General features: G+C 37.5%; 1 protein-coding gene across 1 annotated transcript; it reads left to right on the top strand.

Moving 5' to 3' along the window:
• The first annotated feature begins 8012 nt into the window (after positions 1–8012).
• Positions 8013–9616, top strand: PDHA2 (pyruvate dehydrogenase E1 subunit alpha 2). The gene has a single exon (XM_014738579.3). The coding sequence runs from the start codon at positions 8186–8188 to the stop codon at positions 9503–9505; it is 1320 nt and encodes a 439-aa protein (XP_014594065.3). The 5' UTR covers positions 8013–8185; the 3' UTR covers positions 9506–9616.
• Positions 9617–15603: the final 5987 nt, after the last annotated feature.

The raw sequence follows: 15603 nt of genomic DNA, 5'->3' as shown, positions 1-15603 counted from the left end.
TAAAATTATAGTAAACAATTAAATTTGGAATATTTCCTTAACAAAATATGTGTTTTAGTCTCAGAGCTAACTTAATAATTAATGATGAAACATAAGAAGGTTTAGAGTTAAACAAATCTGTATTTGAGTCCAGTTTCTAGCACTTGCTGGTTTTTGGTTCCTGGAAATATTTACTATTAAAGCGTTAGTTTTCTTATCAGTAAAAATAAGTAAGGCAATCTTATCTATGTCATAGGATTGTTGTGACAGTTAAGTGAAATATCACTTGCAATACACTTAGGAAAGTGCCTGGAACATAGAAAGAAGTCAATAAAGAATTGTCTATTAAAACCACCATCATGCAAGCTGAGAAACAAGCTTATAAACAAAGGATAGGATATTCATAAGGAGAACCACACTATGTCAGTGAGTAAAGTTCTGAATAAGTTGAGAGATGCATATTCTAGGATGGCAAAACTAAATAAAATATTGTAAAGGCAGAGTTCTCTCCAATTTATTTTATATGTTTAAAGGAATTCTAATCCAAATTCCAAAGCATTTTTTAATTTAATAAAATTAATCTTCATATGAAATAGTATATAGGCTACAAAATCTTAAAGGATTTTGAAAAAGAAATGTAATAAGAAAGGCTAGGTCTGTCAAATAAGTAATTATATAATGCTCTAATAATTAAAACTGAGAAGTGTTCACATAAGAATTAACTGATAGGTAATAAAACTAAAGAGCTTAGAAACAAAATTTTTAGCTTGTGGAGATGTAGATCTACACGTAGATATATAGATATAGACATGAAGTCACCTCCCCAAACAGTAAAGATGTCGACTACTCAATACACGAAATAACTGCGTGCACAAAATAAAGTTGTAATTTCACTGCTCTGTATTATCCGGTAACTTCTGGATGTCTCAAAGACTAAATATAAAAGAATAAAACCATTGAAAAGAAAAGAAGAAGTAATTATCTAGGCACACATGCACATATGTGTGCAAACAAAGAGTGGAAGCATAAGGGAGAGACTGACACAGTGAAGACAGGAAACTGTGTTAAAACATTGTAAACTAAAGTTTAAAAATCAAGAATCTCACTAACATGTAGTGCCTGGAACGTGGTGTGAGCTCAGTAAGAACACAAGTCTTCATTTCAGTTAGTCGTGGCACATGCATATCACGGAGAAGTTTTTTGGCAGCCATTGAAGTGATCTTTTAAATGGCTTTTGATTATTTTGAAAATAATTGTAATATGATAGTAACAATAAAAAACTCAAGAGATATAAAATTCATAATATGATCCTAAATATATCAGACATTTAAAAAATAAAGGGAAATAAATAAAAATTTAACATCAGTTATCTTTGGGTGATTTAAATATTTTACTTTTGTGCTTTTGTGCATTTACAGTATAGGGTTTTTTAAAAGATGCTGCAGTCAAGGTATATGTTAAGTTTATAAACTGATGATAGGTCTCTAATGATGACAAGAAAATTGGGAAGAGAAGATAGTTTTATTCAAATGGTAGAAGGTAGGAAACCTTTTTTTCTTTTTTTTTTAAAAGAATTTTTCAGTTTTAAATACCTAGAGGGCTTTTAAATACACTTTTTTCCTGGTATATTGGAGACAGTGAAGGGAAGTTAATGTTGCAAATATAGTTGGCAGCTCCATACTAGTGAGAATTAAACCAATAAATCACATGGGACTCTGTGGGTAATCATTTCAGCTGGCAAGGATAGAGCACATAGTATTAAACTTTAGACCCACATTTACTTTTTGGGTCAAGGTTGACATATCAGGAAATGAAGTTTGGGGTATAAGCAGCATAAGAACATGATATTTTTTTTGAAGCTGGGGTAAGGGATATCCATGGAGAAACACTTAGGCTATGTGGTGGAGAGTTCCAGAGAGTGATAATACCGAAGTTGTCATTAAATTTACCCAAGTCCTTGATGTGAGAAATTTCAGTTCATTGCTGATGACACAGATTGCAGAAGCATATGGAAGCAATTAGAGGAAAGTAGACGGAGACTGTGTGTACAGGCTGCACGTTTGTGGAGCTTGACTAGATAAAAGGAATAATATAGGATGAGATCTAAAAGAGGCAATGAGGACTCTGGTATCTTCTTTCAGAGTTGAAGAAATATGAGCATGAAAGGAAAACAAAATTGATGATTCTCTGGTGGAGAGGCAGGGGCAGGGGGGTGAGTGAGAGCAGTGTCTCACTATGAGTGCATAGCAGGTTCTGTGGCAAGAGCTGAGGGGTTAGATTTCCAGATAGGAGAACTCCTCTTCCGCTGAGATTAGGGGGAAGGAGGCTCTGATAGATGTAAAAATTCACCAGGAGACAGGCAGCTGAGATTGGGGGAGGAGTGTAGTATGTGCAGGCAAGGAGCGCTGGATCAGAAGATGAGACTAGCTCTCCATGAATTAGGTGTATGACCTGAGGGCAAGCCCAATGTTTACCGGGCCTATTAACCTCACTGGGTCTGTGTCTCCTTGGATCAGTGGGGGTACAATGCATTCCATGTAATTTTCCATATAATAGGGAAAAATTCCATAAAATATGGAAAATCCCTTTAAAACTTGTAATGCATTCTTATAAATAGACGATGATTTTTATCATAAAATGAGGTGGGAAGAGGGCTAGATAAAGGCAGATAAAAGTTAAGAGTTTTGGGAGAAATTCATCATAAATTTCACTGCGGTGCTCCTGGCCTGAGAGAATGGAAGGAGCATAGGCAGCGGGTGGCCCTGACAGGAGCTTGTTAAATTCCTCTGACAATCCCCCAGGAATCTTGCTTTCTGAACATAATGCTTCTGATGAGCGTCTAACACGTTTGAGCTTAAAAATTCTTCTTGCACATTGTCTTCATTTACCAATGTAGATGATGTTTATCAGCCCCTTATTTAAAAACCTCTCTGAGGCTTCTCCCATGGTGGGCTTTTAGATTTACAGTGTTGGGTACTATGGAAATATCTTAGAATCTGGATGCACTGTGGGTCCGTGGGAACAGAAAGGTTCTCACGCGTTAAAATCTCCATAAAACATCTACAGCATTGTCTTAGGTTGCTTGGAGTAAGCGAATCCATATTCATAATGTATTGCATAATTATGAGATCCTGATTTTCATATTTCCCAGTGTGCCTTTTCAGCTCTGCTGTACTAGCAAATTAAAGGAGACGACACAACTTTACAAAATTAGACTGTTCTGTTTTGTATGTTGCAGTTTGACAGTACTCTATTTTTAATTTGTTCATCATTGATCCTAATAAAGACAAACTGTCATTGTAACCATTGCCTGGAATGTAATACATTAGTTTTATTGCCTCTATAACAGCTGCTCATGAGTCGCTTCCTCTGTCATTTAATGATGATGTGTCCTTTTCTACACGCAGTGCCAGAAAATCTGGGAGAGCTCACAGAACAGCTCTTCCATATGAACTGGATTAAGTAGAGAGAAATCTAATTGTATGTCATCATTGTTTTCTACTACTTAGAACATAAAGGGGACATGACATATAGAAAGAAGGCACTTCATTATATGTGCTGAATAAGTGAAGAATAAATAGTACACTTTTTTTTATTAGCTTTACAATTTTTGCCTTTCACTTAAACTCTCTTGGCCTCAGTTTCCGCACTTAGAAATTCAGAATGATAGAAACCGCCTTACCTGCCGCTGTGAGGCTCAAATGAGCAAATTTCCTGAACTTTGTTTCTCTAGCAAAGAGATGCAAGAATATTTTACGTACCTGGGCAATATTTACGACAGTGCCTTAAATTTCAAATTAATGCATACAACAGCTGAAAATTTCATCTGTATCATTTAAAAATATTAGACTACCAAGAAAATTTTGCTTGTACGTCTGTACATATTTACAGGAATCTCCTGAGAGAACCATGTGATCTATTAGGATCTAAGAGTAGGATGTGACAGGCAACACGGTGCCCAAGCTTAGATACAAGACAGGACAAAGAAAATGGAGGTGTGGCCAGCAGTAGGTCGTTAAAGTGGGGTGCAAGGGTTTCCTTCTTCCTGAGAGTCTCTTTTTTCCCAAGATTTCTCTGTAATGATCAAATGTACTGCTCAAACGTCCTTCTAGGGGGCAGCAGTGCTCTGGAATTTTGCCAATAGTCCTTTGTCTCTCTGTAAACTTAGTTGAGTCACTCAAGTCTTCTCCAAAGAAGCAAAGCTAAAGGAAGTAAATGTGCACATATTATTGTCAAATACTGACACTAGAAAAAGGTAATAGTCTACCCAGAGTTGTTAGAAGGATGAGTTGACGCAGGGCGTTTATAAAGAAAACATCATAAAATGGTACAGTTAAGAGAAACTAATATATTACAAAAGACTGTACGGAGGAGAGAAGGCTTCATTTCACTATTGAATATGTAGAGTTTATTTTTACTATCATACTTAATACATGCTTCATTGAATTAAAATCAAGGTTATTAGGGATAAATGTGTGCTTATTTAAACAATAAAAATTTGAAATATGGGTTCTTAAGTATGCAAGAATTAAAATCTGCTGAACAAAACACTTTCCCAAGAAAGGTGATAATAATTTTTGGAGGAAATGCAAATAGACCTAACTCTGACTTGGGCTTTCTTGAATTTGCTTCGATTCATTAGAAACATGTATTGCATTGATGATTTTCATTGTGAATGGATTTGGATTTTACAAAACAACTCAAAAGACTGAGCAGAAATTAGTTCACCACTCTTGGCTCCTCTGCTGATCCTCTACTGGTTGAGACACCAACCATAGTAAATCTTGACAGCAGATTATACATAAATTTTTATTTCTTATCTGGCCACATTCAATTACATCTCTCATTATAGGGAGCTTATTAAAATGTTTGGAAAGTTTTACTGTTTTGTATTATGATCTTTTTTATCATTATCTTTTAGACCTTGGTCCCAAACTCTGGGACTAGGGCCTTGGGTATTGGAGGCATGTTGACTCAGATGACGGCATCCAGCAGGAGGAATATGGTGGCTCTATCATCACTATGAAAAATTAACCCATAACATCTTTCCTTTCCTTACATCATTATTATCCGGGTGGAAGAGGAACATGTTCACTTTACCTCTAATTTGCAAGCAAGTCTTCTCTTCATGCTAATTTGTCCTGAATTTTTATTTAATGATACTTCATGATTATGATGGGGGTTAGGAGAAGAAAAAAAATATTATTTGCCAAGGGCTTTGAACTGTTCTGAAATAACTTCCCTTGTTATAACATTAGAGAGGAACCTTGCTTAATTGTCATTATTTTGCAGAATATATAGTACTGACATTTTCCCTTTCTCCAAGGGAGATAAGTAATAGACCAAGTGGGAAAAATTCTTCTCTGGGTTATATATAACTCTTAATTTTTTTCACCAAGTTCTTACTCATCACTCTTAATTGGCAAATCTTAGAGCTATGAAAAAAATACATTGCAACTAATCATTTAATGAGATTTAATATTATTTATCTAGGACATATTCACTTTTTAACAGCTTTGTTTTCTTAACATTTGGTGAAAAAGTGCAATTATTACTGGAGGAATTTAAATAGCCTTCAAACATGCTGTTCTTTTTTTTACATTTCTTTGTCACTTATTTAAGAATATTTTATGTGCAATTGATACAACGTGGGTGACACTTTTAAGATAAATTCAGAAATGACCCTGTGGGATCAACCACTAGAAATGAAATGTGCATTTCTGACACAGTGACATGAATGACTGCCGCTGTCATCACAGCCTCCTCTTTTATTAGGTTTTTTTATTAATTAAATGTAAAGTGTACCATTGGCCTTATAAAAGTGCTCATCTATTTCCTTTAATTTCAAATAGATTGAAAGTGAGATTTGATGTTAATTAAATACTTAGAATTTATGGGGATTTTAATTGCAAACAACATTTCAGTGGTGAGCATGTATATGGCTCTTAGTTCTGTTTGGTAATAAACATGTTATTGAACAATGACAAGACAAAAAATAAATCACTTGAAGAGAAGGACAGCAGCATGGGCTCTATTGTCTGTGCATAGCTTGAATCCCGGCCAGCTAGGGGTGGAGCAGAGGAGAGCTCAACAGTGCAGGAGCTCTGTGGTGAGTTTTAAACTTTCACACTGATATCTGGAAATTTCGCTTTTATTTTGAAAATGTGAATGGGATTAGGAACGTAACAATAAAAATGTTATTGCAAAAAACTGTAGTTTAAGAAATCACCATCAGGACTAATCAGTTTAATGGAAATACTTTGGTATCATATTCTGCAAAGATGATTTTGTCTGTCTATCTTCAAGCTGAATTTAGGATAGTCGAGTAACTGACATCCAAGAGGTCCCCAGAAGGTTCACATTTGATTATTTATTATCTTAACTACAGCTTGTTGCAAAAAAGGGCCATCTTCTGTGGCGACCTGTAGCATGGGTATTTTCCAATTAACATCTTTGCATGTTCTCCTCTGGCACGAGTGGGATTCAGCCTTGTCACACTGGGCTTTTAAGGGGAACTCTATCTTTGCAGCCCAGGCTCCATGTGACAAGATTAAATTGGCACACTTTACTGTATAGCTCTTGTGTTGCTGGCAGTGCTAGCCTGGCTGATACCTCTGAGGGAAGGCTCAGCTGTCAGTCAGTGACCCATTAACACTACTGTTCCATCCTGCAGTGTCATTTTTCTCATTCTCATGGAGATATCGCTCCCTGGAGACCTCCAGTACCTGCAGGAATGAAAGAGAACAGCAGAGACAGGCTAACTATCAAAGAGGGTGCAAACACCACAGCCAGACCATGGGCTCCAACAGTGAAATTTTAAACTCAGTGAAAAGATGAGGCCTATTATGATGGCTGGGTTGGGAGGCGGGAGGAGGATCGAGTTTTAAGAGATATCATAACTTTTTAACAAGCTATTTTCTTCTTCCTGCCTGAATATCAAAAGAAGAGTCCAAAATAACACTCGCAACTAGATATAAGAAGGCAGCTGCTTTGAACACGTCATAGGGAAATGTGGGTAAAAATTTATTTATAAACAGGGATTTTGTAGTATTTTATTTGTACGTTTATTTACAAACAGGCAATGGGTATACAACAGAGCGTGCGTTAAGATGAATTGCTAGTGGTCTAAACAGAACAGGATTGCTGATCAGGGTTGGCTTATTGGGGTAGAAAATCACCTTCCCAGGAAAAGCACAAAATAGGAAAATGATAAGCGATCTTTGTAACCCTAGCCCTCGGTCTTTTCGTGTCCCAGGGTTGAACTCTTACCAGCAGTTTAAGCAAACTCTATTGCTCTCTTTCAGTCCAAATTGTATATTGTTTAATGGGTCACTTTATAAGAAGACACACTTCCTAACGTTTACTATATAAAGAGGTATTATCAGAACATGCTTCTCGATTTCTCCAACTACGACTGGTTCCATTTAGATTGATATAAAAGCAAAAACCAAAGCCACCCGAATCTTGATGTTTTCTTTAGAAACCCTATGGAAATCCTATGAAGATATTATAGGAAAAGATTTTTTAAAAAGCAAATTAATCAGAAAAGAGGGATAAAACTGGACAGGATTCAGGATTATAAGAAGGCGTAAGGAAAGGTGCCATAGCAAAAACTTAGCTGTTACTGCAGTCTGTGTCTCGGCCCAGCCTCCAATTCCCCACCCCAGGGAAAGCTTACTACTGGCTTTAGACTGTTATTCTCAGCCTGGCGTTTGTATACTATCACCTGCCCTGCCACCCGCCTCAGGTGACACAGACCCTAGAAGCCAGAAGACAAATGTGGCATATTTTTCTGGAGCACCAACTTTACTTTAAAAAGCATTTTGTTTCGTTTAAGTTAAATATTTAAACTACAAATAATTTTTTACACTAAAATAAATGAATACTATGAAGTATGATAAAACATTTATTCATATTAAAAAAAAAAAAAGACTTCAAAGAAATATTGGTAAGATTTTCTTGGGCCTAACCCATCAGAACTGCTGTGTGCCTTTGGGACTCTGTCTGTTCCTCAGTCCCACTGATCCAGCTTCAGAAGCGCCGCTCTAGCGTTTGGCCGGGAAAAGGGACTTGAGATGGTGATGGCGCTAATTTAGATCAGGGTATATAGTTCAGCCAAGTCTTCCAGCAAAAGAAACAACCTGTATTTTAATTTTACAGCTGGAAAGCACTGTAAGAATCAATTAATGCAGGCTGGCGGCCTGTGATGCAGCGGCATGACGTGGCCTCTGTCACCAACGCCCCCATTGTGGCGCCGCGTGCGTTCAGCCCGAGGGACACGCAGAAGGTCGGCGGGGTCGCCCTGGCAGTTTGGGTTGTTGGCGGTTGCGGCTGCCCTGTACTTCACTCCATGAAGAAGATGCTCGCTGCCGCCGTCTCCCGCGTGTTGGGAGGAGGGGCCCAGAAGCCCGCTAGCAGAGTGCTGGTGGCGTCCTGTAACTATTCAAATGATGCCACATTTGAAATTAAGAAATGTGATCTTCATCGGTTGGAAGAGGGTCCGCCTGTCACAGCAGTGCTCACCCGGGAGGATGGGCTCCAGTACTACAGGATGATGCAGACTGTTCGCCGAATGGAATTGAAGGCAGATCAGCTGTATAAACAGAAATTTATTCGTGGTTTCTGCCACTTGTGTGATGGTCAGGAAGCTTGTTATGTGGGCCTTAAGGCCGGGGCAAATCCCTCCGATCACGCGATCACAGCCTATCGGGCTCACGGCTTATGCTACGCTTACGGACTTTCTGTGCAATCAATTCTTGCAGAGCTGACTGGACGAAGAGGAGGTTGTGCTAAAGGAAAAGGAGGATCGATGCATATGTACGGCAGGAACTTCTATGGGGGCAACGGCATTGTTGGTGCTCAGGTACCCCTGGGAGCTGGTGTTGCTCTGGCCTGTAAATATAAGGGAAGCAATGAGGTCTGTTTGACTCTGTATGGGGATGGTGCTGCTAATCAGGGTCAGATATTTGAAGCTTATAATATGGCAGCTTTGTGGAAATTACCTTGTATTTTCATCTGTGAGAATAATCGCTATGGAATGGGAACAGCTATTGAGAGAGCATCAGCCAGCACTGACTACTACAAGAGAGTTAATTTTATCCCTGGACTAAGGGTAGATGGAATGGATGTCCTATGTGTTCGAGAGGCAACTAAGTTTGCAGCTGACTACTGTAGATCTGGAAAGGGACCCATAGTGATGGAGCTGCAGACATACCGTTATCATGGGCATAGTATGAGTGATCCTGGAATCAGTTATCGTACCAGAGAGGAAATTCAGAACATAAGAAGTAAGAGTGATCCCATTATGCTTCTCAAAGATAAAATGTTGAACAACAAGCTTTCCAGTATTGAAGAATTGAAAGAAATTGATGTTGGAGTGAGGAAAGAAATTGATGATGCAGCCCAGTTTGCTACAACTGATCCAGAGCCACCACTGGAAGAATTAGGCCATCATGTCTACAACAATAATCTACCTTTTGAAGTTCGTGGTACAAATCAGTGGATCAAGTTTAAGTCCATCAGTTAAAGGAAGACTGTATGTAAATTATTTTTAGTCCTTCAAAGCACCATTCATGGTCAACTTGAGGACACTGTGTGACCGATTTCGTTAAGGGAGAATAAAACTCATAAAACAAAAGGCTTGTAAACTTTTATTGAAAGAAATTGAGATGATTAAAAGATTGCTAAAAGAGATTATTGAGAGATGTACACTCAATTGAAAGAGATGTTACATTCAGTTGTATGTTGTTGCATCGAAAGATACTAGACAGTTCATCATTTAGTGTTGTTAAAAGATAAACTGAGTCACATTAAAATTTTCAAGAGTTTATTTGATCACACAATCAGGCAGTGCCAAACCAAAGGTGGTTAGGAGTACTCCACTGACAGGAGCTAGGGTAGAGGGTTTTATTAAAAAGCAAAGCAAGGAAATTATTTGACAGGCTATAGCTTAAGCAGTTGCCTTTTGGGAAAGCCTAGTTGGCTGTTTGTGATTGGTTGTTCTTTACTTATTTTTGCTGAGGAGGATTCACCCTGAGCTAACATCTGTGCCAATCTTCCTCTTATTTTGTGTGTGGGTCACTGCCACAGCATGGCTGCTGATGAGTGGTGTAGGTCCATGCCTGGGAACTGAACCCGGGTTTCCAAATTGCAGCACACTGAACACAACCACTAGGCCACAGGGCTGGCCCCATGTGATTGGTTGTTCTTAAGTTTCATTTTCTTGACTTGAGTACATTGACTCTGGGTTAAGTTTCTGGTTTGCTTATGCAGGCTACCAAGGCATTGGAGCCACCATAGTCTGATGTTTTTCTTGTTTAATTACTTAAACAGTGTGAATATCTTACAGATTAAGTTTATATGAGTCTAAAACAGGAAAAACAGGGAATTATTTAACTTCCCAAGTTATTTGCTATAATAATTGTATTTGATTTTCCTTTATATTACTTTAGTAAATACTCTTATTTAAAGGAAAAATAGTTCTTTGATTCCTGCTCCACCCTGCAGGGGTTTGTGTGTAAAGTGACTATCCTCAGGTAGAGAGGAAATTTCAAGTGACACCAAGGTATTAAGACGCCCACCACTGTGTAGCTTACAACAGTTTACTTGACTTAACCAACAACACAGTCTGTTATCATGCATATGCAAAACCAATGTTGAAGCCAGTTGACTTTGACCATTTTTCCAATGAAACATGGTATATAACACAGCAGAGGGAGATGGACAAGGGCATTTTTTCATGTTGTATTTTTTGGTAATATTTTTAGTGTACCAATTGGAAAGAAAAATCCAACCAATGTTAAAATCTAGGGAAAAATCTGCATTTTGCTTTAAGCTTCAAGTTAACACTACTCTTATTTGAGAATCCATTTGTACCAAATGGGGTCTATATTTTTAAAAACTAGGTAAATTTCAGACTCAAAAATGAATGAACAGATACGGTGACATCAAAGGAGTTAACAGAGAAGGTGATGCTAATAAAAAGTTGAACCTAAAATCCACCTTGGCTAGAACTGATTATTCACAGATAGCTTTTTCAAAGGAAAAGCTAACTTGCATCATCCAGGTTTGGTTTTCTCTACAGTCAAATACCATGTCAATTAGCCAGTAATGGCTTGGTGAAAACATTTCTACTTGGTTATATCTGACTAATGACCAAAATCCTGAGTGTGATGTTTGGCCTATCTTACTCTTCTGACATAGACTTACTGAAATCAGAAATCAGAATTTACCTGTGATTTAAGACACAGTTCACAGAAAACACCAACAGAATCAATAGAGAAATGTTAAGACCCATTACAAGAAAAAAAATTGTAATTCTGCCTGGTGACAGGCTTACTGCAGTGATCATTTCATAATATATACCTATATAGAATCATTATGTTGTATACCTGAAACTAATACCATGTTATATGTCAATTATATCTCAATTTAAAAAAAAACGTTAAAGCATTTTCTATACAGTATCTACTTCTACAAATAAAAGCTAGATACTTTCTAAGAACTCAACAGAAAACCAAAAGCTTAGAGGCCTGTGAAGACAGGAACTTATGTACAAGTATGTGAAGGCTCCATATCTTCCTCTAAACAATTTAAACAAGATAACCTCAGAATTCTCAATTCAGAAAGCAGAGATAAGGATCGGTTTGTCTATAAATCAGTGATATTGCTAGCTAATATGTTATGCAGCTTCAGTTCAAAGGTAGCTTGATTGAATCGCTTCCATTAAAAAGAAAAAGATATTTCATAAGTGAATCAAAATAATCACATTGTTTGAACAAAGAATTTTTCTACCTTTTTATTTTTGAAATACTTGTATTTCCATAAACTTTCAAGTGCAAGATAAGCTGCTCAATTAAAGCTATGTTCTGTATACAATATACAGAAATCATTTAAAAAGTTTGTTTATATTATGGATTCTTTTAATACCAGTAAAAATTAATATACAAATAATTATACAATTATACAAATATACAAATAATTGACTAGAAACAAAACCATCACTAATCCAAGCTACACAGGTACTTCATTTCAGGAAAAAATCCAATCTCACTCTGTTAGAGGAATACAGTGGATTTGTCACAATATACGTTATCAAATTTCATTAAGGCAGGGAGTTTTCAACATTAAAAAATGTCCAGGCTTGTGTGCACATTCAGGAACTACAGTCCTATCACTGGTTGCACATAATTCTGTAATGATGCAAAAAAAAACTAACAAAAACAAAAACCCCTGTGGTTTTCAATTAGGTCAAGCAATAAATTAATAAAAAAGCTACTTATCAAACTATAAATCAGAGCAGTGTAGAAGTCTGGCAGTTGGGTTCTACTTCCTGTCTGACATACTATGCCAATCAGTCCATTTTACCCACGTTAGAACACCGTATAAAGCACAAAGCACTTGTTAGTGATATTTAACCTGATAATTCACTTGTGAGGAAGACCTAGTTTTAAAAAGTTGAAATATAAATCACATGCCACAAAATTTATCCTTTTAAAGAGCACAACTCAGTGGTTTCTAGTACATTTACAAAGTTGTGCAGCCATTGCCACTATCTAATTCCAGAACATTTTCATCACACCAAAGAGAAAACCCACACCCTAAATCATTCACTCCCCATTTTCCAGACTCTTCATCCTCTGGAAAGTACTAATCTACTCTCCGTCTCTGGGTTTGTCTATCCTGGATATTTCATATAAATCACACAGTATGTGCTCTTTTGTGTCTGCTTTCACTTAGCATAATGTTTTCAAGATTTGCTGTAGCATATATCAGTCCTATATTCCTTTTTATGGCTGAGTAATATTCCATTTTATTTATCTGTTCATCAGTTGATGGTCATTTGGAGTTTTTCCATGTTTTTGGCTATTATGAATGATAAAAGCTAGTGTTGATGAGAAAAATTCAGTCTTTTCCTTACAAACACAAAAACGGTAGAAATTTTAAAGGTACTAGACCAAAGCAGTGCAACAGCATCTCTTATGATATAATCTCAATTAGATAAAATAACTTGAAAACAAGTGTTAAAATATTTTTAACCTGAATATTTATCAGCTTATATAACATGTTGTTCCTATTAGCTTTTGATTCTTTAATAGACTTTAATTTTTAGAACGATTTTAGATTTACAGAAAATTTGAGAACAATGTACCGAGTTCCCGTATGCCCTGCACTCAGTTTCCTCTCTTATTAACACCTTGTGGTAGTACGTGTTAGGAAAAGGTAATCTCAGCAGGCCCCGGCTGCTCAGACCCTGCACATCTTGAAGACAGGCCTGTCTTCACCCTCCCAGGAGGTCACTTCTGAACCCTTGGAATGTTCTGCCTGATAAGAATGTTTCTGTACACCAAAGGCTTTGGTCCATGCTGTACTAGACTGTCCAGAAAAATTCATCTTAATAATGTGTCCTCACATTACTCCATTGGGAGGAGACATCTGCAAGCTTGTGCCTGGTTTCTCTTGGACTTTTCTCTGTGTGTCTTTTCCTGTTGCTGACTTTGATCTGTATCCTTTCACTGTAATAAACCATAACCATAAGTATAACAAAAAAATTAAAGTTTCTTAATTACATGGAATAAAAATCTATATAGACAAGGCGTCCCGGAAATATTGAATGGCTAGTTCAGGTTTACACAGTAAATGATAGTGATAGTTATTAATCACAGCTACTATTCTTTTTCGCTAGGCTGCTTTTGAGTGCAAGACAATATGCTTAGTATTTTTTATACATTATTTCACTTAATGTTTTGCAATATCCACATAATGTAGGCATTTTGATCTTTTAGAAAAGAGGAAGTTGAGGCTCAAGTTCAGTCAGTTGATCAAGATTTCACAATTTATAAATAGTGGTGGCAGGATGCAAGCCAGGCAAAAAGTCTATATTTTCAGAATTACTTTTTGTACTGCCTTCAAGAAGATCATTGCTTATAGTAATACTCAATCATGTAATAGCTGACGAAAAAGATGCATTAATAAATGAATGAATGGAATTAAACTAGAACCAAGGGATTTTATCAATTTCTATAAACCGAATTGAGATTTTCAGGCTTAGAGTAGAAACAAAAAGACTAAAATTCGGAGGGGAACACACATAGGGACTAGGAAGTAAGGCAGATTAAAGACAGCCAAAAGTTCTGTGATCCTACTCCCATGAGAAGTGGGGTTTAAATTCCTTCCCCTAGAATCTGGTGGCCTTATGACTGCTCTGACCAACAGAAAGCAGCAGAAATGACGCTGTGCAGTTTCAGCTTCCAAGATGGAAGAAAAGGCAGGTTTTGCTTTTTGTCTCTTGGAACCTTCTCTCTGAGAGTTGCAATCCTCCATTTAAGAAGTTCAAATACACTGAGCAGCCCCTGATAGAGAGCGTATGGCCAGGCACTCTGATCACCAGTCCCAGCTGGGATCAGCCTTCCAGCCAAACCTGCAAAGCCAACAGATATGTGAGTGAAGGCCATCTTGAACCCTCCCGATAGGCCATTTGCTAGCTGAAAGCCAACAAGTGACCATGATGTCTTGAGGAACAGTGGAATCACTAGCCAAACAAGAAAAACAAAGTGGTTGCTTTTAAGGGTCAAATTGTTGAAGTACTTTGTTACATGGCAATAGACAACCAGAATAGAAAGTGAGGTTAGACCCAGCAGAAATGAGAATTACATTGGTTAGTCCAAGCCAGGGATGTCAGGAGAACAGAGGAAGGTTAGTAAACCAACTCAGAATCAGAAGCCCATAGGATCTATCAGTGCAGAAGTTCACGATGTAGAGGCAGCAAGGAGGAAGAGGCAAGTCTCCAGCAGAAACGAGAAAGTCTGGGAACAAAATTACAGCTGTTCAACATGTATTTTTCCATCATCTGAGGCTGGTTTTCAGATGAACTGAAGTATCTACAATATTAGGTTTTGAGGATTTTAAAATAAAATGTTGTCAACCATAGGCCAAGAAACACACTGTGGGTTATATTTGCAATGTCACTGACTCACACTTGTCGAGTCTAGATGGAAATTTCATGTTGATTGGTGAGTATCAGGCCTTGATGAGTCAAAGCCAACAGTTAAAATGCCAGGGCAGCATGTGCGCAAGTTGTTGGGAATTCACAGCTATTTGTGATGAGTAGTCAAGAGGAATCCAAGTAGCCGAGGGCTTGGGATTAACAGACCCTGAGAGGCAAAACTGAATGAAGTCAGGAACGGCACCAGATCAGTAGATATAGACAAGGAGAGAGACAGAAGACTAAACCAGAGACCAGGAGAGTGAGATTGGACTATGTGACAAATAAGGGCTAGGGAACTAGAAGTAGTAGGTTGGCACATTGGTGACCTTTGTGTTATCATGGAAGTCAATACCTATTAGATGAATGGGATCAGTAGCATCTCATGTATTGACAAGCCATTTAGAATCTAATGCTTCCTGTCCAGTATCACTTGGTCTTAAAGTGACCCTGCCTTTATGTGACATGGAAATAAATTAGAGTCTGAGCTTTGGTGTTATTTAAATCTGGGTTCAAATCATGGGCTAGCCATCTATGAGAAATGGTACCTTGACAAAGTGGCTTGACTCTATGTCACTACTTCATCTGTAATAAAGTTGACCCATATGGCTGTTGTAAAAATTAAATGAGGAAATAAAGTA

This window comes from Equus caballus, chromosome 3 (genome assembly GCF_041296265.1).
Source record: "Equus caballus isolate H_3958 breed thoroughbred chromosome 3, TB-T2T, whole genome shotgun sequence".
NCBI lineage: Eukaryota > Metazoa > Chordata > Mammalia > Perissodactyla > Equidae > Equus > Equus caballus.
The sequence above is the reverse complement of the archived record's forward strand: the minus strand, read 5'-3'. Positions and strand labels throughout refer to the sequence as shown.

What these genes read in the sequence shown, in the direction of transcription:
- PDHA2 (XM_014738579.3), top strand. Translation starts at nt 8,186, where the DNA reads ATGCAGCGGCATGACGTGGCCTCTGTCACCAACGCCCCCATTGTGGCG.